This window comes from Molossus molossus, unplaced genomic scaffold (genome assembly GCF_014108415.1).
Source record: "Molossus molossus isolate mMolMol1 unplaced genomic scaffold, mMolMol1.p scaffold_m16_p_1, whole genome shotgun sequence".
NCBI lineage: Eukaryota > Metazoa > Chordata > Mammalia > Chiroptera > Molossidae > Molossus > Molossus molossus.
Genome location: NW_023425344.1, coordinates 83035220 through 83061144, shown reverse-complemented (window position 1 = coordinate 83061144; position 25925 = coordinate 83035220). Strand labels below are relative to the sequence as shown.

At 37.5% G+C, this 25925-nt stretch overlaps 1 protein-coding gene across 3 annotated transcripts in view; it reads left to right on the top strand.

Moving 5' to 3' along the window:
• The window catches only part of PPA2 (inorganic pyrophosphatase 2), a 102362-nt gene that overhangs the window by 36917 nt on the left and 39520 nt on the right, over positions 1-25925 (top strand). For 2 of the 3 annotated variants that reach the window (XM_036280270.1, XM_036280278.1), the window contains 2 exons: positions 5908-5994; positions 14987-15113. In XM_036280270.1, the coding sequence (XP_036136163.1) occupies positions 5908-5994; positions 14987-15113 (214 nt within the window). The remainder of the gene's footprint in view (positions 1-5907; positions 5995-14986; positions 15114-25925) is intronic. The other variant, XM_036280285.1, reaches the window with a different exon arrangement.

Genomic DNA, 25925 nt, shown 5'->3' with positions numbered 1-25925 from the left:
TATAGAGTACTCATACAACTCAACAAAAAAGACAAATAATCCAATTAAAATGGGCAGAGGACCTAAATAGACACCTCTCCAAACAGGAAATACAAGTGGCCAAGAGACATTTGAAGAAATGTTCAACATCACTAATTGTTCGAGAGATGCAAATTAAAATGACTATGAGTATCACCTCACTCCTGTCAGAATGGCCGCCATCAACAAATCATCGAATAACAAATATTGGTGAAGGTGTGGAGAAAAGGGGACTCTAGTACACTGCTGGTGGAAATGCAGACTGGTGCAGCCACTGTGGAAAACAATATGGTGTTTCCTCAAAAAATTAAAAATTGAATTGCCATTTGACCCAGTGATTCCACTTCTAGGAATATACCCTAAGCAGCCTGAAACATCAATGAGAAAAAATATATGTACCCCCATGTTCATAGTAGCACTATTTACAATCGCTAAGATCTGGAAATAGCCCAAGTGTCCATCAATAGATGAGTGGGTAAAAAGGCAGTGGTACATATATACAATGGAATACTGAGCAGCTGCAAGAAAGAAAGATCTCTTATCCTTTGAGATGATATGGAAAGACCTGGACAATATTATTTTAAACAAAAAAAGCCAATCGAAGAATGACAAATATCACATGATCTCATTTATTTGTAGAATATAATGAACAAAATAAGCTGATGAATAAAATAGATCCAGAGACATAGTAGTAGGGTAAAGACTGAGAAACCTCAGAAGAGGGGGACAGAGGGGAGGGAAGAGATAAACTGAAGAACTTATATGCATGTATCTGTAACCAGTGAATATAAACAACAATGCTTGGGGTGGGGGGCGGATCGGGAGAAGGGCGTCAATGAGGGAAAAAGAAGAAACATCTGTAACAAAAATAAATTATATATGTGTGTGTGTGTGTGCGAGTGTGTGTATGTGTGTGTATATCTATCTATAGAGAGAGATACACACACACACACACACACACATATATATATATACATATATGATAAAATCAAGTTAGGGTAGTTGTTTTTTGGAAAGGATCATTCACTTCATTGTTGATAATAAGACAATAAACCTGCTGTAATGCAGACCCACCACTGGTCCCATTTATATTTTGTTTTGTTTTTTTAAATCCTCACCCATGGATACTTTTTCATTTATCTTCAGACACAGTGGGAGGGAGAGAGAGAAACATCAGTGTGAGAATGACAGATCCATTGGTTGCCTCCCGCACGACCCCAACCAGGTCCTGTGACCAAACTGCAACCGAGGTACGTGCCCTTGACCAGAATCGAACCCATGACTTTTAAGTCTGCATGCTGGCCCTTCAGCCGCTGAGCCAAACGGCCAGGGCTACATTTTCTTATAATAAATATGCTTTTTATTGATTTTAGAGAGAAAGGGAGAGGGAACAAGAGAAACATTGATATGACAGAGAAACCTCGATCAGTTGCCTCCCCAACTAGGGATCAAACTGCAACCCAGGTTATGTGCCTTGACCAGGAATTGAACCACTGACTTTTCAGTGCATGGAAATGCACTCAGGTCACTGAGCCACACTGGCCAGGGCCCCATTTGCATTTTCAATGTCATCTCCAACTCCTCTCTTCTCCTCCTGCCCTTCACTGCCACAGTGGCCGCCTCAGGATTCCTTTGCTGCTCCCAGCCTGCGCTGGCCTCAGGCCCGCACAGTCCCTGTACCCCGGTGAGGAGCACTCTCTCCCAGGTATGCACATGGCCTCCTCACATGTTTGCTCAGGAGTCACTTCCTCATGTCAGCCCTGAGCACCCTTTGCAATCGTGACCCTGCCTCCTCTACTCCTATCCACCTTCCGTACTTTCCCCCCCCCTTTTCCATAACATCTACCAATTTCTACCATGCTATATAATTTAGTTATTTGTGTTTATTGTTAATTCTTCCAGCTAGAATGTAGACTTCATGAGGGATTATGTCTGTTTTGTTCACCGATGTCTTCCATCTGCCCAGCTTATTGCCTGGCACAGAGTAGGTAATCAGTAAATATTTGTGGAACGAATAAATTAATGAATGCATTCTGTGAGTTGCATTTGTTTCATAGATGTGTGTGGGTTTTTGCTGTTCTCTTAGGATTTGTCTTGTAACAGCGTGAATTTGTTCAGAGCAGTTACCAAGCCAACCGTGCTTGCAAGAACGTTTAAGCAGCAGAATACTGCTCAAGTAGCAGTCTCTCCACTTAGCTTGTGATTCATCAGGGTGCCATCGTTATTTCAGACCGTCAGCTGTCTAGACTGTTTAACCTTAACTTCTCCCACACTAGCAATAATGCCTTCCTCAGAGGAGTTTGGCCTGGGCAAAAATCATCTTTGTCTTCCCTGATCTTTCTGAATGAATATTTAGAAGAGCCAGCTAGATAATATTAAAGGACTACAATCACTAAATTCAAGATGTCTTTAGTCTTAATGTAATATTGTTGTGTTTATTATTTTGAACTTTATTATAAATTTAGTTACTTGACCCCAGGTATCACTTAGTACCACTTCGTGGCTTTATAACCTGGGACCAGTGACTAAATCTCTTCAGGTCTGTTTGTTCACCTGTGTCATCATTACACCTACCCGTCGAGCTTATTGTGGACTTTGAGTGAGATGATCAAAGCCAAGTGTTTATCCCCATAGTAAGTTCTCAGTCGTATTATCTCAGTGATGATGACACTTTTGCTGCTGATATTAGCTGCTAATAGTGAACCAGCTGGTAGAGGCTTAGGCTCCAAATTGAAGCTGGTAAAGTATAGGTGGTAACTGAGGAGATCTTACTTCCTTTGATTGGCGGGAGGAATCCTGCTTAATTGGGAAGTAGTTTTCCAGAAGTAGCTATGCGTACGGGTCTGTACAGTGATGTTTCACGGAGACCTAAGGGCCAGAGCACGGTGATTATAAGTGTATTGGTTAATATTTATAGATTTTAAGGTAATGTTCTCAAACACCTGCACGAGAGTAAGATTTGTTCTAGACTTGATCAGTAATCTGTGAATGCTAATTTATTTATTTTTATAGCTTTATAGCCATCTTTTGTGTGATTTTAACATTTTTAAAAAACTTTTTTCTTTATTGATTTTAGAGAGAGAGGAAGGGAGAGGGAGAGAGAAATCGAAACATTGATGAGAGAGAACATCAATTGACTGCCTCCTACATGCTCCCCACTGGGGACTGGGCCCACAACCTGGCCATGTGCTCTGACTGGGAATCGAACCAGCAATCTCCTGGTGCATGGGCCGATGCTCAACCATGAGCCACACCGGCCAGGCTGATTTTAACATTATTTGTATTCCTGTTGATAGGGTTGTATTTAAAAATTTTTAATGCTTTTTTTGGGTCCATTCTAAAATTTTTTATGTACATAGATGTATAGGCATATACTTCTAGGTCTATACCTGTGAGTCAGATGCTAAATGATGAGTTATACACCTATTTTACTTTACTAGGTATTCCCAAATTATTTACAAAAGAAGTTGTAACATTGTATTCTCCCACATGTTTTACGAAGGAGGAACTTCTCAGATATGTTTGGATTATGCTTCTAGGTTTTCTGAATCCAGTTATACCTCAATCCCACTTTGGTTTTTCCAGCACATTAAGATTAATTTTAGCCATGGCCGATTTGGTTCAGTCGTTAGAGCATCGGCCCATGGACCAGAATCGCTGGTTTGATTCCGGTCAAGGGCATGCACCTCAGTTGTGATTTCTCCCCTGACCTGGTCAGGGTGGAGACACAGTCGATGGGTCTCTCTCTCCCTCTCTCTTCCTCCCTCCCACTCTATCTGAAGAGAAATAGAAAACATATCCTTAGGTGAGGATTACGACAAAAAAAGAAAAGATTAATTTTATAGCATCTGTGACAAATGCTATGCCATTTATTAGCATGACATTGTTCAGGGCACTGACTGTGTCCTATTTATCTCTGCTCCTAACTACTTGCTCGGAATAGGCACTCAGGAAATATTTACTGCGTGAATGGATGCCTGGTGATAGACAATAGAAAACAAGAAGCAGTAAGGGGAACAGTAGGAAAGGAGACATCCTCCACAAGAAAATATACTTAGGAGATTCTGAGAGAAAGAGAGGGTATTTAAAAGAGGAGACCATGACATAGAATAAGTTTATATCTGAAAGTAATTACCATGCAAACTGCTATTGTTATCAAAATTTGGAGATTATGACATAATGGTTAATAGCATGAGTTCTAATCCCCTTGCCACCAATCAGAAACTGTGCGCTTGGGCAAGTTTAAACTGTGTGTTTCAGTTTACTTATTTGTAAAATGGGCTTAACAATGGTACATTTCTCGCCCGGCCGGTGTGGCTCAGTGGTTGAGCATCAACCCATGCACCAAGAGGTCGCCAGTTCGATTCCTGGTCAGGGCACATGCCCAGGTTGTTGGCCCAATCCCCAGTAGGGGGCATGTAGGAGGTGGCCAATCGATGTTCTCTTTCATTGATGTTTCTATCTCTCTCTCCCTCTCCCTTCCTCTGTCTCTAAAGTCAATAAAGAAAAAAAATTGAAACAAACAAAAGACAATGGTATATTTCTTATGGGGTGTATGTGTGTCTATGTGTATATATGTGTGTGAGGGTGTATATGTGTGTGTTTTACTTAGAAAGTGTCTTCCACCTGTAACCAGTATGTAAGGTTAACAATTAGATTTCTTCTTCTTATATTTTACTAGTAATATTAGTATTTGGGGTAGTGAAATGTTGGATTTAGTTTACTGATTTTTTGTTGTTGTTTTTGTATTAGTGGGTCAGTTTATTCCTGAATATACTATAATTGGGACTAAAAGAAAAATACAGGGTGAGGAAAACTAGGTTCATAGTTGTTTGGCAAATAATATAATAATTAATAAACAATAATACAAGAATAAACTCTTTGTGTACTCAGAACTGTAAAGCAACTTTTGCCCCACCCTGTCTGTATTAGAGTTTATCTAGGGTTTAATTATAAATAAGAGTCCATTTTATTTATGTATAATTGGAGGAATTAAGTATGATAATCTGAAATTCTAGATAACAATCTTAAGATGACAGAGTCTCTGTGCCTCTCCAATGTAAATCTGAGGACAATGATTTCAGAGGATTTCTGTAGTTCTCTTTAGAATCAGGAAATTATGAAGCTTTTTGGGAAGAATAGTACCTAGGGGATATTTAAACTGGACAACACATTTCTGTTACTCTTTCATACATTTATAAAAGTGCCCAGGTATATATTTTGTAGCCAACAGGGCAAAATCTTTTCAGCAAACTAAAGAGTTGACATCTTCATGGTTTTGTCAAAGTCTTGAGATGTGATGGAAAAGGCAGAGGATTTTTTAAATGCAATAAAATGAGATATACATAGATTTTTTATTTTTATTTTTGGTAGTCATGATCTTATTCTTCAGTTTATGAAGGGAAACCTTGGTTTCTTTTAGTAGAAGCCATTTACAGAGTAGGAAGTTCGCTTTCAAACACGGAGGGCCAGGCCCGATGCTGGCCCCTGCCGGAGGAAGCCATGGACGAGCGTTGGCGGCAGGCGTTAGGCCATCAGTGGGTACGAGGGCACCGACTGTGGGAACCTGGAACCGAAGCTCTAAACCTGAACATGGATTTGGACACTGACTGGACTTGGAAGAGGAGTATGTTTGGAAATACCACCCACTTTCTGATGTGTTTGTGCAAACAAACGAGAGACAGTGGAGAGGAAGTACTATAAATATGCTTTAATTATTATTGTGCTTGAGGATGTACCGGCACTTTGGCATTGAACCTATGTAATTTCTGAGACTTTTCCTTTGAACTATGGCTGTCTATGAAACTTCATGATCATGCAATAAGATTAAAGTACATTGCAGGGAGTATTAACCTATATTTCTGCCCCCCCCCCCCCCCCTTTTTGTAGACTTGGGAAGATCCCCATCGAAAAGATAAGAGCACAGACTGCTGTGGAGATGATGATCCTATTGATGTTTGTGAAATAGGCTCAAAGGTTTGTTTCATGGACCGTGTTACTCTAACGTGTTCTAGTTTATTCGTGCCATAAAATGTCACTTCTCTGGAAGGCACCAGTTCTTCAACTCTTCTGAGTTCTAGCCTTTCAGTCCCTCTAATATCAGTCCGTTTTTGTATCTTCACTTCCTTCTCTTAAACTAGGGGTTGGTAAACCATAGGCCAGTAGTGGGTTAGATCTAGCTCACCACCTGTTTTTATAAATCACATAGCTACACCTATACGTTTAGTGTTGTCTGAGGAGTGGTAGCAGAGACCACACAGCCTGTAAGGTCTGAAGTATTTACTGCCTGAGCTTTTACAGAAAAAAATGTTGCAGAGTCCTGTCTTCAGCTTCCTTGCCCATTACCCACACAGGAAATGCAAAACTGGTGAAAGCCAAGGGTACTTTTTGTGTGCCTGCTTCCAGGTGGCCTACGAGGGAAAGCAACACCTGCAGTTTCATGGACTGCTGCTACCCATAGACGTGTATGTCTTTGGTCAGTCCATTGTTCTCTTTTCTACTGCTTTTATTGCTAATGTTGGTTGTTTTATATGGACATTCAACTCCTCGTACTTTGTTCTCACTCCCAGCACAATGTTCTGTCTTTCATTTTGTCGAACTCAAAGAAACTGATAGTTGAGAATTCCCTTACCTTTCCTCCTCAGACTGCCTGACTGCCTGACTGCCGGTGCCTGCACACGTTGTCCCCCTCCTTCTGTGACCGTGCGCTATCTCCTTTGTCCAAGGCCAGTGCTGCTTCCTCCTGTGCTGTAGATCCTGTTCCTTCCTGCCTCTGAGTGACAGGATTTTTCTGTCTTTATTTTTGTCCTGGATGTAGAACATCTCTTTCTTTTTATTCTTAACATGTTTTTATTGATTTTTCTTAGAGAGGAAGGGAGAGAGAGAGAAAGAGAGAGAGAAACATCGATTGGCTGCCTCCTGCACGCCCTCTGCTGGGGATCAAACCTGGGACCCGGGCATGTGCCCTGACGGGGAATCGAACCAGGACCTCTCAGTCCACGGGATGACGCTCAGTCGACTGAGCCAAACTAACCGGCTGGGCTGTCACTTCTCTTTATTGTCTTCCTTCCACATGTCTCCCGTCTTCTCCTTCACACGAAGGCTTGTAAACAGTTTTCCACCACATCTTCAACCTGTTTCAACATTGTTTTCATCCTGCCATTATTTCAGTGAAACTGCTCTCACTAAGATCCCTGGTAACTTTTTTTTAACCAAATCCAACCAGCCTGTTTCATAGGTTTTGTCTATTGACTTAAGAAACGTCCAAATCTATAAGAATTTTTATGAGCTTATTTGAGCCAAACTGACGACAGTTGCCGGGAAGCAAAATCTCAAGGGATTGAGAAAATGCTCCAGAGAATGGCAGTTTTGCACCTGTTTTATACATTATAATCAAAGGAGGAGTCTTAAGGGGGTTACATGAAATTCTTTGGTGATAGATTAGGGAAGCGAGAGAAAGCAAAGGTGGGCGGATGGATCTCTGGGTTTGGATACAAAGTAAAGGGGATGGACACATATTCCTTTTACATTGGTGGGTATGGGATAGTGAATAGTTAACAATCAACATGATACCAATAACAATAAGGGGTTCTGTGCTCTGGTTCTATGATTGTGCCTCCCTCAAGGATCTGGAAAAAGGAAACTTCTCTGACATTCCAAAGGTATGTTATTGTAGATGCAAAAAAGACAGTAGACAGACTCAGTCAAGGTAAAGACTGACCTTTGTCAAGGAAGATACCTGCCAAGACTTTATTTTACTTAGAAAGTTTTAATTTCAGACCATCCTCTGTGGTTAGTTTCAGTCTTTGAGTTTGTAGGGCCGCCATACAGGCCTCCCCTGAGCTTCTCAGGTTTAGTGTGTGGCCCATTTTTCATTTATATGTCTAACTTGAATTTATCATTTTATACTGTTAACCTTGTCTTTCTTCCTGAGACAGTCTCTTCACTTTATTTTGATGGTGTTATAATATCATAGATATTGTCTAATTCTGTATCCTTCTTGGTTTCTTTTGCAAGTTCCTTTTCTTCTGCCCATTCCTTAAGAACTGGTTAACTTGAGGGTTGTGCTCCTGTCTAACTTCTTCCCCTCACTTAGGAACTCCCTTGGTGGTCCAGTCCCAAGCACTCCTAGTTTTGCTCTCAAATGAGTATCTCCAGCTCAGACCTGTGCACTCAGCTACCTCCTTGTGCACTTGGATGTCTCTCACACATCTCAAACTGAGTGACCAAAACTGAGTTCTTTCTTCCCTCCTCACCTATTAACTCCTTTTAGTACAGTGATACCTCGGTTCTCGAACATAATTCGTTCCAGGAGGACGGTAGAGAACCAAATTGTTCGAGAACCCAAGCAATGAAACCCAATAGGAAATCATGGAAACTGGATTAATTCGTTCCAAGCCCCAGAAAATGCCTATTTACTGGCCTAATTTGTATATAATATGTAGAAAAACATAAGTCTCAACAAGAAATAAAAGTGTACAGTATGTCTAAGGGTTAAATTCAGTGTAAAGCGTGACTCTCTCCACAAAGCGTGACTCTCTCTCTGCACTCACACTGATGCCGCAAGCAAGGCGCGCTGGGCCGAATGAACGCCATTCGGCTCAACTCGGCTCATCTCGGAAGTTCAAAAAGTTCCAAATATTTGTTCGGATTCCAAGACAAAAGTTTCTCGAATCTCCTGGTCGAATACCGATTTGGTCGAAAGTCAAGGCGTTCGAGAACCGAGGTATCACTTGTATTTTCAGTCCCCCAAACTGAGGCGTCATCTTGATCATTCTTTGCTTTTTGCTTTTCATCCGTTAATCGTGAAATATTGATTCTATGTTCTGACTAGCCTTTAGTTCTACTTCTTTTTATTCTCACTGCAGCTAGCTTTGCCTAGTCCCTATTTTATCTCACTTGAATTATTCCTGCTACTGACCAGTTTCCTTGCTGAGTCTTATTTTCCCTACCATCACTCATTCCAGACTCTTCCTGCTTTACTCTTTCAGTACCTGATCCCTGCTTCTGGCTTCCTCTCCTGGCACTGCCTGTTTGCCCACTGCCCTCAGCGGTACTGATCTTTCAGTTCCTGCAGTGCACCTGCTGTCCCTCACGGCCAGGCCTTCCCACAAGCGATTCCTTTTCTGTAGAATGGGACCTTCTTCCTCCTTCACTTTGTTAATTCCCCCCCTTTTTTTTCTCTTCACCTCTCCTGCTCATCCTTCAGATCTCAGCTAAAATATCACTTCCTCTTGGAAGTCTTCCTTTATGGCCCCCACCAGTTAAACTACTGTCTCTTTGTCATGTGCTTCCTTAGTAGTAACTGTGGTCTGTTGTTGTTTCCATTTTCTTCTCTATGAGGTGAGAGTTAGCTCTGTGGGGATGGGACTCACCCTTGCAGTATCTGACTCAGTGCCTGGCACGTAGCATATGCCCAGTTAAGAAATACCACACTGAATTATTACTTGAGTCATATTCCTCTAGTTAAGATTAAATCAATTATGTCTGGTAATGTCTATTGGCAGTTTCAGGCTTCTAGCTTATTATTTTGGAAATAATTTCCTCTGATTCTTTATCACTTTATTTACCATAATTATTTTGTTACTCTCTTTTTTTCTTCCTCATTCTCCTTACTTATTTCTCCTTCTCTTTTTCCTCCTCCTCTTCATCATACTCTTAGGTTTCTCTTTCTTCTTTTGCTTCTGTTTTTCCACTTCTTCTTTTCTTCCTTCTCCTCATCCTCTCCCTTTCCTCCTCTTTTCCTTATCTCTTTCTCTCTTACTTTTTCCTTGCACGGGAGATTCCCATCCAACTTATTTCTGGTTTTACAAATGGATAGGGACAAATGGGCTGAAGTTTGTGTGTGTGAGACTCTATTTCCTGCATCTCTCCAGAAGAAATATCGCACATTGTTAGCTTTCTTTCAAGTGTAAACTATAGTTTAGGGATTTATCTTTTGGGCAAATATAGTAAAGTATATTTAAAATGAATAGATTAAAAAGAAGGAAGAATATAAATATTTAAATGCGTATCTTCTGTGTTTCAGACCCTGTGTTGCATATATAAGTTTCACATGTCCTATTTCATGATAAGTAAAAGTCACTAAATTAAATAACATTACATTGATGGAAAGGCTGATACAGTAGGAAACTTTTATTCTGAGGGCATAATCCCTGGGTCCATTCAGTTCATATTAAGTGCAAATTGTAATGTTAATTTAAATTCTTACGCAGATATTAAGTGTGAGTGAAAAGATTAAATAGAAATGTTTTATTTTCACCTAAAAGTTTTAAAATGTATGTAAAAATTTGTAAGTGAGCATGTAATTAATGAGATTAGTAACTGGAACAACTCATGAAAATGTATGTACCCAATAAATTGATTTGACTTAGTAATGGTAATTTGTTATTGACAAAACAAAAGAATCACTATAAGAATACTTGATATAGAGGTTTTGTTTTTTTTCCTCACCTGAGGATATTTTTCCATTTATCATCAGATAGAGTGGAAGGGAGGGAGGGAGAGAGAGACAGAGAGAAACATTGATGTCATAGTGCCACATCGACTGCTTGCCTCCCGCACGACCTGACCAGGGCCAGGGATGAACTGCAACCGAGGTATGTGCCCTTGACTGGAATCGAACCCACAACTCATTTGTTCGTGGGCCAATGCTCCAACCGCTGGGCCAAACTGATCAGTGCCAGATATAGAGGTTTTTAAATAAACCAGTCAAAGTAGCTAAATACTTAGAATAAAATTAAAGGTTTCAAATGTAAGTGATTTTTAATAAGGTATATATAATTAATCTTGAAAGCATACTTTTACATTTTACATAGAGAGAGCTTGGTATATAGTAGGTGTTTGGTACATCATAACTGTAAAACATATTGACTTGTTATTTTTTGTGGAAATGTATAAATGGTCAAATGAATATACTTCTGGTTTAGGGTTCACCATATAATTTAAGGTATAGGAGAAAATCCTGTGGACTTAAGAGCTACCAAAGAAAAAAAGACACCCTAGAATGATGAAATAATAAGTAATATAAAAGAAAACAAATGAATTTTTAGGTATCATAGTTGCCATTAAGCAAAATGTTGATAGTTTATTTTAGAACTTATTATTTTGTAGGTCTGATTACTATTAAACCCAATAATCACAAAATTCATTTTTTAGATTTCTTATTTTTACCTGGTTTTGTTTTTATGCTTGACCCAAATTTCTTCTATTTTTATTTCTTATTTTCTTCAACATTTGTTTTTCAAGAAAATTTTAGTTATATTATTGAAAACAAAATCAGGCATCATTCTTTCCTCATAATCTTTCTATCCCAGTAAGTCATTTTGATTTTGCTGGACTTTTTTTTTTTCTTTTTCAGTTCATTTTCTGTTAAAGAGTTGATATAGTGAAAGGTTTTTCTGAATGTAGCTTTTACTTTTTAATTTCTTTAGGGATAACTGGATATGGGAGGTAGATCCTAAAAGGACCTTGATCTCTGGAATATGTGAACATGTCACTCCCTTGATTATAATATTTTATATAGCACAACTTACTTATTTTACAAATTTTTTTTTTCTTCATTGATTTTAGAGAGAGAGGAAGGGAGAGGGAGAGAGATAGAAACATCGATGAGAGTGAACATCAACTGGCTGCCTCCTGCATGCTCCCCACTGGGGATTTGGCCCAAAACCTGGGCATGTGTCCTGACTGAGAATCGAACCAGCAAACTCTTGATGCATGGGTCCACACTCAACCACTGAGCCACACCGACTGGGCTAGCACAACTTACTTTAAAGTAGGAAGATTATCCTTGATGTCCCATGTAGGTCCAGTGTAATTACATTAGCCCTTAAAAGTGCTGAGCTTTCTCTGGCCAGTGGTGGAAGAGGAAGTCAGCGGTTCGGGGTGTGAGAGATAGTGATGCACCACTGACGTTTGAAGGTGGAGGAAGGGGGCATGTAGGAAGGAATGCAGTTGGCCTTCAGCTGCAGAGAGTAGTCCCTGCTTGACATCTAGCAAGTTGACAGGGACCTCAGTCCAACAACTGCACAGACCTGAATTTAAGTGGATTCTTCCTTTGAACCTTCAGATCAAAGCCCAGCCTGGCCAAACCCTTGGATTTGGCCTTATTAGGGCATAATCAGAGAATTAAGCCATGCTGTGCCTGGACGGACTCCTGACCCATGGGAACTGTGAGATAATAAATGTCCACTATTTTAAGCCTTTCTACTGTTAACACTACAATAGAAACCTAATACACAGGATGGTAGGCCTTAAACGGTTTTGCTTTCCATGGTTTTCTTGTATTGATCAGGTCCAGTTGAACTTTCACCCCATTCTTCAAATTCTGAATCAGCATGGAACTTTTGTTATAGAACACTTAGTAGTTGACGAGTGGGAGCTAAGTACACGTAGAGCCCGGAGAGGAAAGATGCTGATGTTCATGGGGGACCTCACATGTTCTAGTTCATGTGTCTGCTATTTCCTCTGCTCTTTACTTCAAGGAATAAGGGGCATGATCTCCGTATTACTGTGGAGAAATCAAGTCCTAACACATTGAGTGAAGTAATTTGCCTAAGGTCACTTTAGGGAATGGTGGAGGAAGAATTCAACTCTGCATATTTGTAACTTAAAAATCCTGTCTTTTGAAATCTTTCATAATAGCTAGAAAAGGTTGATAATGACCCCACTCTGATTTTCTCCTAACACTTTTGAGGCATGCCTATGTTTTTGGTTCAGAATCTCAACTGATTTTCAAACATGATTTGATATATGGTTCCTAAAGATTTAGTAACAGAATCTGCTGTATACATTAGTTTTCCTGGAATGGTAAACTGAAAGTTGTGTGATGGAACTGGAAAAAGAGGTTTCATCTTATAGCCAGATCAGTTTATTCCTTTAGTTAGGAACCTGAAATAACAGATAGTAATTATGGAGTAAATACTCAATTGCTTATAAAGAAAAGGTTTTTTGTTGGGGCCTGTGCTCCTTGTCCTGGATATGACAGGCAGGAGTCCTTAGACTGCCTGTAAGAGCATGGTGGTCATTGTAAATGGGCAAAGGGAAAGGAGTAGAGTACTGGGAGTTGATAGTAGGCTCAAAACCACCGAAAGACATTTTTAAGGTTAAGTTCCTTCAGGGCTTATGTATCAGTCATTTGGTGTTTAACATTATACATTCGTCATAAATTTGCTGAATTGATTTAGAATGAATTGAATTGTGAGGAAGTCATAAGAATTTTACTATTTTTTTCCTAAGCATCTTATCCAGAATTTTGGGTTTGACTAAGAGTTTTCTCTCCAGGGTGTAAAGGCAATATAACAAGACAATGGTTTGTCTAATCCCTTTCTGTTGCTTATGAGATCAAAGAGCGTGTATCATTCTGATGATGCTTGATACTCCCCAGACATATTTTCTGCTTGGTGGTAACTGTAAAATCTCAGAGCTTCTCTTGTTCTTATGATGTCTATAGTTTCAAAGTGAATTTCTTGTTGTGAATAAAAATAAAACAAGTTAGAATGTGTTTTTTAAAACTATGTATGATTCCCAGGAATTCTGACCGACACCTCTGCCACCAAAGTCTCCTGCAGGACTCTTCAGCTTCGGCACTGCTGGTATTTTGGACGGATAATTCCCCTACAGGGGACTGTCCTGTGCAATCCCCGATCTTTCCTCCCACTTGGTGCTAGGAATACCTCCCCAGTTTGACAAACAAAAATATCCCTAGACATTGCCAAATGTCCTCTAGAGGGCAAAATTGCCTGTGGTTGAGAACCAGTGATCTCCTTTGTCACTGTCTTAGACACTGTGGCCAGCCTTTTCATTGGTAATTATGTGATATGATAACTTGGCACATTTTTGTTTTGTAAAGGATCTCTGAGCATTAGGTGTGTAGGTCTCCCAACAAGATTGTAACCTTTGAGAACAGGGATCCTTTTTTTTTTTTTTTATATATATACATACTGTCTGATACAGTGCTGGGAACTTAATAAAATATAAACATCTAAGAGTCTGGTTAATATATTTGTGAATATTCCCTTGAGAATGAGATTTGTTTTGTTTATGCAATTTGATTAATCTATTGTGTAAACAAATTATAGCTTCGTACAGATTTATATTAAGGTTTTAGATTTATTTTGCAAATGTTCTAAAAGGATTTGACTTTTGTTTTACGGTTTGGTATTTCTCTCTAAAATAATTTCAAGACACAAAGTGACTTTCTTTTGTATATCTTGCTTTCTAAATGTAAAGCTGCATTTTGAATCATGAAGGAATTTATTCTGAAGCACGTGTTCAAATTCCAGCTTCCAGTGAAATTCTATAGCTGACTAAACCTTTAAAAATAAAAGGGTATAGAAAGAATGCATGCATGTAAACTTGGTACTGACAGCCTGAAGGAACCACTGAAATACATTTTTAAGCACATCGAACATCTGCTTGAACATCATGCTATTTCTTGGTTTCTCTTTAAATCTTTTAAAAACATTTTAGGAAGATTGTTTTTGTCTGTATCTGTAACATACTAATAATTCTTACATTGTCATTCATTATCTTCTTAAGGTTATATTCTAATATGTTAAAATTTTACTTTTCACTAGTAACTGAAAAATGTGTTTTGCAAAAAAGGTACTGTGAAGCACTTTAAAACGATACGCAGGTCTTTTTTTTACCCCCAAATAGTAGAAGCGAGGGCTATATTATATAATAATGTACATGGATTTCTTTTCTGTTCTGGTGAGTTTCTAGGTCTAGTACATTACATTTCAAGATCTATAAATACAGTAACTTCAATTTCTAAAAAGGGATCAAGATACTAAATTGTAAAAGGCATTTCATAAAAGGGCTTTTTAACTACTTTTACATTATTTTGAATTATTAAACCTTTATTAAATTTTAGTCTGTAGTGCTTTTTGTCTTTCATGGATTTTTATGAATTTTGAGTAAACTCCAAAGCTTTGTAAATGCAGAATCTCTTTTCCCTTTAAAGGTTCTTTCTCGTGGAGAGGTTATTCATGTGAAGATCCTTGGAGTGTTGGCCCTTATTGATCAGGGTGAAACAGATTGGAAATTAATCGCCATCAATGTGAATGATCCTGAAGCCTCAAAGTTTCATGGTAAGTCTATCACTTTGGAGAAACAGAAATAAATCAATGACATTGGAATTCTTAGAATTTAAAAGAATTTTATGTAAAATACACTGTATATATCTGGGAGCTAAAGGATGTAGACAGACAAATGATACTTCAGACTAAGAAAGTACATTCTGTGGGTTCCCTTCCCCCTCTTCTCCTCTCCCTTCTGTTCTTTCTTAAGTCTCTCTTTTGTTCATTCGAGAAACGGAAAAAAACTAAGCAAGGAGTGTTTATCAAGGACATCAGCTGTTTGCACACCTAGTTTTTGTTCTGTCCTGTACAGATGAAGGGAAAGATAGCTGCCCTCTGACACAGTGTTCATGTCCCAGAGATTGAAGTTCCAGAAATTGCTTGGCATGATGAAGAGCTGACTTTCTTTGGAGTCTGAACGACTTCAGTTTAAGTTTAGCTGTGCTACTCTCCACCTAAGTTACTTGGAGAGATCATTCAACCTTTCTGAATTTCAGTTTGCTCATCTATAAATGAAGATAATGACACCTACTTGTGCGGCTGTTAATAGAGATCATTTACTCAAAACATCTGACTGTCAAGCACAAGTTGAGTATATGCCACCATTATTATTCATTTTGACCACTTTTTCTCCTCTTTCTGGCTTTTTTCTTTTCAGTTTCATCCTTATTTAAGATTCTGGTTTCTTCTAGTCTTCAACCCTTATCTGAACTGAAAACTATATCCTTTCTGAATTGACTGAAACTCATTAACCACTTATATGTTAGTCTTTCTTAATTTACATGCATTTAAAACCTTTTCTTGCACATGGAACAGCAAAAAAGGATTTTATGTTATTCTTGCATGTAATTGAGAAAGAGGTTTCTGATAGGGTGATTGATTACATGTAATCTCAGAGTCAAAACTAAAACATGAAACTACAATTAAAATTGGAAATTTGAGTCTGTAAACCATATGTATCTTATCTGTCTCAGTATTTTACCCCAAGTTTCTTTATTATCATGTTTCTTATACATGCATATGTAAGAAGAGTGAATATCCATTTAAAAATATTAATACATTAACTGCTCCTCAAATGAGAACTGATAATCAAATGATGCAACATCCTCAAAAACAAATCAGTTGTGAAGTGGCAAGCAGAGGTCATCGAAGTCTACTACAATAAAGGGTGCCCTCTCTAAACTGGACATCTGAGAGCCTGAACGAAACTAGTCTATAGGTGGAATAAACTAGCCGTTAGCTTAGTATGGTTGGAGCTGTGATTTAACATTTTATTTATTTATTTATCTATTTATTTATTTATATTTTTTTATCCTCACCCGAGGACATTTTTCCATTTTTTGTTCAGGTAGAGTGGGAGGGAGAGAGAGGATGAGAGAGAGAGAGAGAGAGAGAGAGAGAGAGAGAGAGAGAAACATCGATGTGAAAGGGACACATCCAGTGGCTGCCACCTGCACGACCAACCACGGCTGGGGACAAACTGCAACCAAGGTACGTGCCCTTAGCGGGAACCGAACCCAGGTCTCTCGGGACCGCAGGCCTATGCTTTAACTGTTGAGCCAAACCAGCCAGGGCTGATTTAACATTTTAGACTCCCTGGTGTATGCCAAAGAACCGGTGCCTGTTCTAGTACATATTATTATTCTTATTAAAATTTAAATTTATTGGGGTGATATTGGTTAGTAAGATCATCTAGGTTTCAAGTGTACAGTTCTGTGATACATCATCTACATATTGCATGGTGTGCCTGCCAGCCACGGTAACATCTTCTTCCATCGCCATGTGTTTGACCGCCTTTACCTTTTGGCGCTCAAAGGATTTAAATAACTTGTCCAAGTTGTACATCCAATAAATAGTAGAACCATGACTTAACTCATTTCTATTTGATTATAAAGTCCATTGTCCATCTGCAGTACTATACCAAGCAATTTATATTTGATTGTAGTCACTAGTGGTATTGAAACCGAATTATATAGGCTAAGTGTCCTAAGTCTTAGAATGAAAAATGTTAGCTCTGTGTCACTTTCCTTCTGTTTGTACTCAGAGTGGAGATGACTTTGCATTTAGTCATCGTCTGAATTCTTCGTGTGTGTGCTTGTACAGAAAGACAAGCAAGAATGCTGAAGCTCATTTAGTTTGAGATGAAAACTGGAATAAGTAAAACAAATTATTGTTTTGAAAGGAAAAGATTTTTTTTTATTCTACTGAAAGGCAACACACTTTATCTTCATTGTGAAAAATACAATTCTACTTCATAAGTTTTTTAAATCCTAAAATTAAAAGATGAGAATTATTGACATATTTTGCTCTAAAATGGTATGCTGACACTGTGCTTGGTGTTTATTTCCAGAATGAGTAAGGTATGGGAGGGGAGGGAAATTATTTCCTTTAAGGATATTTTCTTATTGTTTGCACTGGGTTGGACCTTAAGTACTCTTGCATATCTAGATTTTGTAAAATAAATTCTGTGGTTTTAAGTGTTTTTCCTTTGTCTCATTTCTTTTACCTTCACATTATTATAATACATTCCACACATATATTTATTTAATTTTTTTCTGTTCTCTCTTATTTTAGTGACCCAAGAAAAAAATAGATGCAGGCATAAAATAAATTGAAAGGCTGAAAAAATTGTAGTATGAATTTTTTAAAAAATCATAAACCATGAAATACTAGGTGTTCCTATGCAGCAGCTTTTATTTTGAATTTAAACACATTTTGATTTATATTAACTATATATTTCAAACACCATACAGCTGTTCTCTCAACTATTTCAGACAGCGGAGTTTCTTTTGTCCTGCTGCTTAAGTGTTAATGGACAGAAATTACCCCCAATCTTCCTTTTCAAGTCTTCACTCCTTAACCTGCTGTGAGTCTGTGTTTTCATTAGCACCTGCCAAAGAGGGGAACTGGGGAGCATGAGAACTGAGTGATGCTCAGTAATCACAGGGCTTGAAAGCTTCCTAAATCAGTGAAGGAATTTTTAAAAGTTTAAGAATATAGTTATGATTTGATTACAATATTTAGTAACTTTTTTGTGTCATAATTTATATTCTAATAGTACCTATCATAAAATGAGCAAATGGCTCATTTTATATGTTGTTACAAGTTTAAAATAGAACCTTGGTCAGGGTAATGAGGCCTCAGAAATGAATAAAGAAACCAATTTTATGATTATGCCTCTTTCAATAACTTATGATTTTATTATAAAAGAAAAAATGTAAATTTGGATTCATATGATTAAATGAACATTACCTAATAGGTGTGTCTATGTGTGTGTATACATATACATGTATATTATACATACATATATATGTATATATATATTATATGTACATGTGTGTGTGTACCTTTGAAAATTAATCAACTATATTTAATATTAAATTAAGCAACTTTTAAAACTGTCTTCTGAGTCATGCTCACTTTTACTTTTCAAAATCACAAACACAGGATTTTGGATGGCATTTTTTTAAATCATAAAAATAATTATAATACTTAGGAATAAAAACTTAGAAGTATAACAAAGGTATAAAAAATGAAAACTAAAGTTCTCCTTCCCACTTCTGACCCCCAGTCTTACTGCTCATAACTTCTTCACCCTGTATTTCCAGTTCTCTAGAGTTCACTTCCCTTCAGTAAAAAATGTACTTACACATTTATTTCTTAATTCATGTCTTTCCCTCTTGACTCAAGTTACTACTTTGAACGATTAGGAAATGAACTCTTTATACATTTCTCAATTTTGTTACCATATTTCTTCTTCTGTTATCTAGATAATTCTAAGTATTACACTTTGAGCTCTGTGTATTGCTTCATTAGTTTTAAACAGTAATTGGAGGCTGCCCAGAATGGAGTTTAGCCCTTGAGGTTTCTGTACTGCCCTCCTTCTCGGCTCCTCACCACCCAGCTTCCTTCAGCAACACCTGTAGTTCTACAGCGTCGACATGCATAATGTTTGAAGTTCTGTTCCTTACCTGTAACTAGTTTTTGTGTTTTGACTCCTGCATCTGGAAAACTCATGGATAGTATTTATAGCATGTATGTGAATGCCATTGCTGAAGTTTATCATACCATAGATTGAATGATCAGTTTTGCACAGGCTGTTCTCTGCATAGCCCTTATTATGGGTTTGTTTTCATTGCCCTCCTGCCTTATTAGTTCTATTCTTTCTTAGATCTTTTCATGTCCTCTTTGTCTTTGTTTTTCATTTTCATTGTTGGCTGGTACTTTTTCCAAAAATTTTTACAGAAAATACTTGATTTATTCTCTGAGTTGGTACATATTGGAATGCCGTGTGTGTGTGTGTGTGTGTGTGTGTGTGTGTGTGTTCACCTTCTACTTAAATAACCTTAAAATATCTAATGCACCACAGCAATCTTGAGAAAGAAGAACAAAGTAGGAGGGATCACAATACCAGATACCAGGTTATACTACAAAGCCACTGTAATCAAAACAGCCTGGTACTGGCACAAGAACAGGCATATACATCAATGGAACAGAACAGAGAACCCAGAAATTGACCCAAGACAATATACTCAATTAATATTTGACAAGGGTGGCAAGAGCATACAGTGGAGTCAAGACAGCCTCTTCAGTAAATGGTGTTGGGAAAATTGGACAGCTACATGTAAAAACATGAAGCTAGACCACCAACTTACACCATATACAAGAATAAACTCAAAATGGATAAAAGACTTAAATGAAACTCGTGATTCCATAAAATCCTAGAAGAAAATGTAGGCAACAAAATTTCAGACATCATACGCAGCAGAATTTTCACTGATACATCACCTACGGCAACAGAAACAAAGGAGAAAATGAACACATTGGACTACATCAAACTCAAAAGCTTCTGCACAGCAAAAGAAACCATCAAAATGGAAAGGAACCCGCTGTATGGGAGAGCATAATTGCCAATGATACATCAGATAAGGGGTTAATTTTTAAAATATATAGAGTACTCACACAACTCAACCTATGGAAGACAAAGAACCCAATTAAAAAATGGGCAGAGGACCTAAATAGACACCTCTCCAAACAGGACACAAATGGCCAAGAGACATGTATAAATGCTCAACATCACTAATCATCAGAGAGATGCAAATTAAAACAACAATAAGGTATCACTTCACACCTGTTAGAATGGCTGCCATCAACAAATCATCAAACAAACAAATGCTGGCGAGGATATGGTGAAAAGCGGACCCTAGTACATTGCTGGTGGGAATGCAGACTGCTGCAGCCACTATGGAAAACACTATGGTATTACCTCAGAAAATTAAAAATTGAACTTCCATTTGACCCAGTGATCCCACTTCTAGGAATATACCCTAAGAAGCCTGAAACACCAATCAGAAAGAATATATGTACCCCCATGTTCGTAGTAGCACTATTTACAATAGCTAAGATCTGGAAACAGCCCAAGTGTCCATTAGTAGACAAGTGGACTAAAAAGCAGTGGTACATATACACAATGGAGTACTATGCAGCTATAAGAAAAAAAAAAATCTCTTATCCTTTGAGATCACATGGAGGGACCTGGAAATATTATCCTAAGCAAAACAAGCCAAGCAGAGAAAGGCAAATATCACATCATCTCACTTATTGGTGGAATATAATGAACTAAACAAACTGATGAATAGAATATACCCAGAGTCATAGAAGTAGGGTACAGACTGACAATCCTCAGAAGAGGGCGTAGAGGGATAAACCACAGAACTTCTATGCATGTATGCATGACCGATGGACATAGACAACAAAGCTGGGAACGGGGTTGGGGGGATGAGGAGAAGGGTGTTAATAGGGTGAAGAAACATCTGTAGCAACAATTAATTAAGAAAAAATTTTTAAAAACTAAAAATAAGAGAAGTGAATTAAAACAGTAGAGAAATATCTAATGCAGTAACTAAATATAAATTACTGTGCATTAATTGCAATTTCTGTTGCAAAGGAATAAGTGATTCTATAACAGTTTAAACATTTGTCACTATACTTCTTGATATTTTTATTAGATCAACAGGAGGAAAGATTAAAAGCATGTAGGAAAGGATAGCTATCTGGGAATTTTTTTTAATTCTGTAGTTTTCTGAGGATGTATATAATATAGAAGTTTATAAAGAATTTTAAAAATTATCTTTACATTTTCATTGTTGTTTAGACATATAAAAAATAAATCTCTCATTTCTACTACTTTGAGAAGTAGCTGTTTGTTTGTTTTTCCTGACATGGTCAGTGCCAATTTTTTTTTTAAATAAATCTGTTTTAATTAATGGACAGTTGCGTGTGTATGATATTAATTTAGACACATTTAACATATGACTGCTGGGAAGTTTTAGGGTTGTGTTATTTGTTATGAAATAACTTCTTTGATCCCAACGAATATATGTGCAAACTTTGAAAGACTGTAATATCCTGTAATAACAGTTACAGTTCTTAACTTTAACAAGACTGAACTAATGTTAGCAGTTGCATCAGAGAACATGTTTCAGGTAATAAAAAAAATTCTGTAATTCCTACATAATTATTTGCATCTTTAAGTTTTACCTTCTGAGACTGGGGTAGCCACTGTGAAAATCTAAAAAAAAAGTCTAAGTAAGTAACATTCGAAAGCAAATTCCTTGTATTCCCTGCTAGAAAATTGGTCACTTTGCCTAGCTCAGTCAACTTGGAGAGTACCAATACCATTTAATGCACTGTAATTAGGTTCTAAGCTCTGATGTTCTCAATGGTGCTGCAATGGCCTGAAAGAGCTAGTGATACTACCAGACACCTACAATGTTACTCAAGAATGTTTTAGCCATTAGGAATAATAGCACTTAGTTATGAAATAACCAAGTTCAGAGCTTTTTAAGAAGATCAGAATGCTAGGGGTTGTGTAATTTTTCTCTCTCGGTTAAATTAACCATGTCCTGTAATGTAGAGCTTCATGTATTCGCCAAACAGATCTTTGAGCCTCTTCAGAACTCCAGTGATGCCTAAGGACCTTATGTCAGGGGAAGTAGTGTTATGAGAAGGTTTTGGTATAGAAGCTGCTTCAGCTTGCAGAGCAATAAAGATTTCTTTTGTTCGTTCTCTTTAACTAAATGAAAACTATTGTCTATTGTCCTGTAATAACTATGGCTTTTGCAGTGATTTTACAGTTTAAAAGATGAAACATTAAAAAACAAAACTTGAAATCAAAACAGTTATATTGATATAGATACATTCTGAGATGAAGAAATTATATTAATAATAAGGAAACTATTTTAAATGAGGCAGTTGGGACTCTTTTAAAGGCCAGCATTGCACTTGTTCTAAAATTATCAGAATGTACATGTATTTTATATACAGTAGACCACCTTATCTATGGGGGATACTTTCCAAGACCTCCAGTGGATAACTAACACTGGATAGTGTCAAACCCTATGTATACTGTTCTTCCTGTACAAATATAACTATGATAGACTTTAATTTATAAATTAGGCCCAGTAAGATTAGCAATAATAATGGAATAGAAGAGTTACATCAATATACTGTAATAAAAGTTATGTGAATATGGTCACCCATTTCAGAGGATCCTTGCTGAAGTCTTCATACAGGCTCAGTGCTTTCTGGAGTAACCTGTTGTCATCACTGGGAGCATGTGTTCTGTTTATGTTTTCTACTCACAAATTTAATGCCTTTTCTATCTTAACCAAACACAATGCACTGAGGTTGTAACTTTTGCAGTTTGAGGTACAATAGCAAAAGTAGCACAGATTTCTTTTTCCTTCTTTACAGTTTTACAGATAGACAATTCATTCTTACCATAGATGTTTCAACCTCAGCATACAATTTTTCTTCTTTAGTCGAGAATTTTTACCTTTTCACTTGAAGGGCTTTGCAGCTTCTCTTTGGCGTATCTGAATTGCCACCATCTTTACCCTTGCACGTTGGGGCCATTATTAAGTAAAATAAGGGAGACTTGAATACAAGTATGGAACACCTCGACAGTGGATCTGATAACTGATACCAGTACTGAGTGACTGACAGGCGGGAAACATACACAGCGGAGATTCACTTGTAAAAGGTATGACCCATGTCCTGGGCAGCATAGCATGAGATGGCATGAGATTTCATCACGCCTCTCAGAATAGCACACCATTTAAATCATGAATTGTTTATTTCTGGGCTTTTTCCATTTAATATTTTTGGACCATGGTTGACTGTGGGTAACAGAAAACCCCAGAAAGTGAAACCATGTATAGGGGGCCTATATTGTCTTTCAAGGCAGGAAGATACATGTGGAAACTGAATCTCTGGCTTGTATTTTCATTTGCTAAATTAAAAATTGTAGTGTCCCTGAAATTACCATTTAAAAAAAATAAGCAAATTAATTTGGTGTTTGATTTCCTTACTTCCTAAAACACAATTTAATAGTCATTTAGGTGGGGGGAAAGGAATAGCATAGTAATCTTAAGGGAAAATATTTGTGTTAACCTTTGTAACCAGAAAGAATGGCGTTCAGGTTGCTTTCCTGCGCACGCGCTCTTTGGCACAGAAAGGGGCTGGCACGCCGTCATTGTCATTCTAAAATCTCTAACGTTTCTGGAAGAATCACTGTGTGTCAAGGAGCTCTGCTGAACGCTCCTTTTGGAATAGCTGTTTAATGTGTACACGAGCTCAGGCAAGAAGTGCTCCTGTTCCCTTTTTCTTTCAGATTAGGGAACTGATGAACTGGTGGGCTGAGGGGTTGGTTAATAACTTGTGTAAAGTCAAGCCGCTGGAATCCAGTTGGGGTTGCCAGATACATGTGTGTCCTGGACAGTGTTGCTTTCTGGGAGTGCTGACCATTTGCTCTGAAATAATTTAGGCATCAGTGGGATCATTATGATTAAAGGTTCCAGTAAAAAGATGGCTCTTTTGATCTTCATTCCTTTCATTTCCTTAGTCTTTATACCTTAATAGGCGTGGGTGTGCATGGCTGGGTGTGGGAGGAGGCAATCGAGGAGCAGGGGCAAGTTGATTAAAATGTACTATCATTAAGAATAGAATTATATTTCTGGGAATCTTTTGCCTCTATTTTAAACCTTGACCTCTTTCAGTGCTTTTTAGGTTTCAGTCATATTTCTATGATGTGGTAAAGAGTAGGGAAACTTAAGTTCTAAAATCCTCTCATGTTAGTTATCTGACCTTGGAAAAGTCATATGACCTCGAGAAGCTTTAGTTTCTTCTATAAAGTTGATCCTCTAATCAGTAAATGTTCCCAGGGGTTTTTCCCATCTCTGAATTTGGATTGTTCTAGGAAATATTTTTAATCCATTATTTTTAGCCTGTCTTCTTCGAAAGTAGAAAGACCTAAATTATTTTAAAAGTTAGTGATGAAGGGAAAAGTTTAAATGAAAGAATGGTCAGATAGACTTTTTGGGGACATTTTTAAGTTCTTCAGTGTAACTGTTATAATGCTGTAGCTGTTACTTCAGTGGAGGTCTGTCCGACCCAAAGCCTGAGCTGCAGCCACTTGGTTATATGTTTTATATTAAAATTAGATTAGAAGAATATTTGCATTTCTATTTTGCACCAGACATCTGGATGTTTTCATTTTATTGGTCATGTCAAATTTCTCATGGAATGATAATGAACGTGTATATTTTTGGAAAAAAATTTACCAAGTCTTTTCTGAAAAGTTTTTCTGATACAATACAAATAGGCCTCCATGTAGAATTAACTTAATTGGTATTACTTTTTTTGAAGTGTGTTAATTTACATTATTTTTCATGATGTTAATGCATATTTATAGTACAAGTGTTGGTAAGAGTAGAATTCTGGGAAAGGGGAATGGAGAAGGAAGAACAACTAAAATGAGGGATACTGTTCATTAGTCTGTGTATTCTTAAACCCAGAGATACCGACCAGGGTGGGACACATGAAAATCTTTTAGAGGTCCCGAATCAGCACAAACTATGACAATTCTCTGAGCTGGAACCTCTTATTGTGATGGAGAAAATACAGTGTGTTCTCGAAAGGAACTGTTGTTTCTTAAGAATGTTTATAAAATGTTATTAAAAACATATGTTCTTGCTTCCCGCAGACTTTCTGTAGAAGCCAGAGTGCCCATGAGTAGCTTTGTGAGAGCAGCACCAGGAGTGTGGGAACAAGGTGCACTGTGCATTTGTGTCGCTTCCTGCTGTAAAATCCACAGGATCGGAAACTCCTTCCTTATTTATGTTTTCACCCTCTTCGGACAAAATTTTAAGTATTATGCCATTTCCTAATATTTTTTTTCTTTTAAATAATATGGGCAAAGAGATATGGCCCTACATTTATGTTACTGGTTTTTATCTAAACATAAAAATGAAAAGTCATATGCTTTCCTCACTTCATGTTATGGTTTGTTATCCTCACTCCAGATAACAATGGCTTTTTAATTTTTTTCTTTAACTCTTTTTCATGGAAGTACAGGTGGTTCCCAATTTGGGGACGTGGGTAGGAAGTAGATATGGGAATATACATAGTTTGATAGAACTCCCAAGTTGAGAGCCATTCCATTAATCTGTCTTTCTTTGCTTGTTGGATATTCAATCTTGGATCTAGAATAATTGATACATTTAATTAGGAGATGTAATCACCTAAACAAATTTGATGATGCCCTCCCCACATACACACCTGCTGCCTCATATTTAAAGCTACTATATTGAGTTTATTTCCTTTAAGAACTTGAGCAAATTGCTTAACCTGATGGAGCCCTTATTTCCTAAGTTACATAAAGGAAATAATACCTAATTTACAGGTTTGAAAGTGTCAATGACATACTATTACTGTGCATTAAAAACTTTTTTGCCAATCTGATAGATAAAAAATGGTATCTTA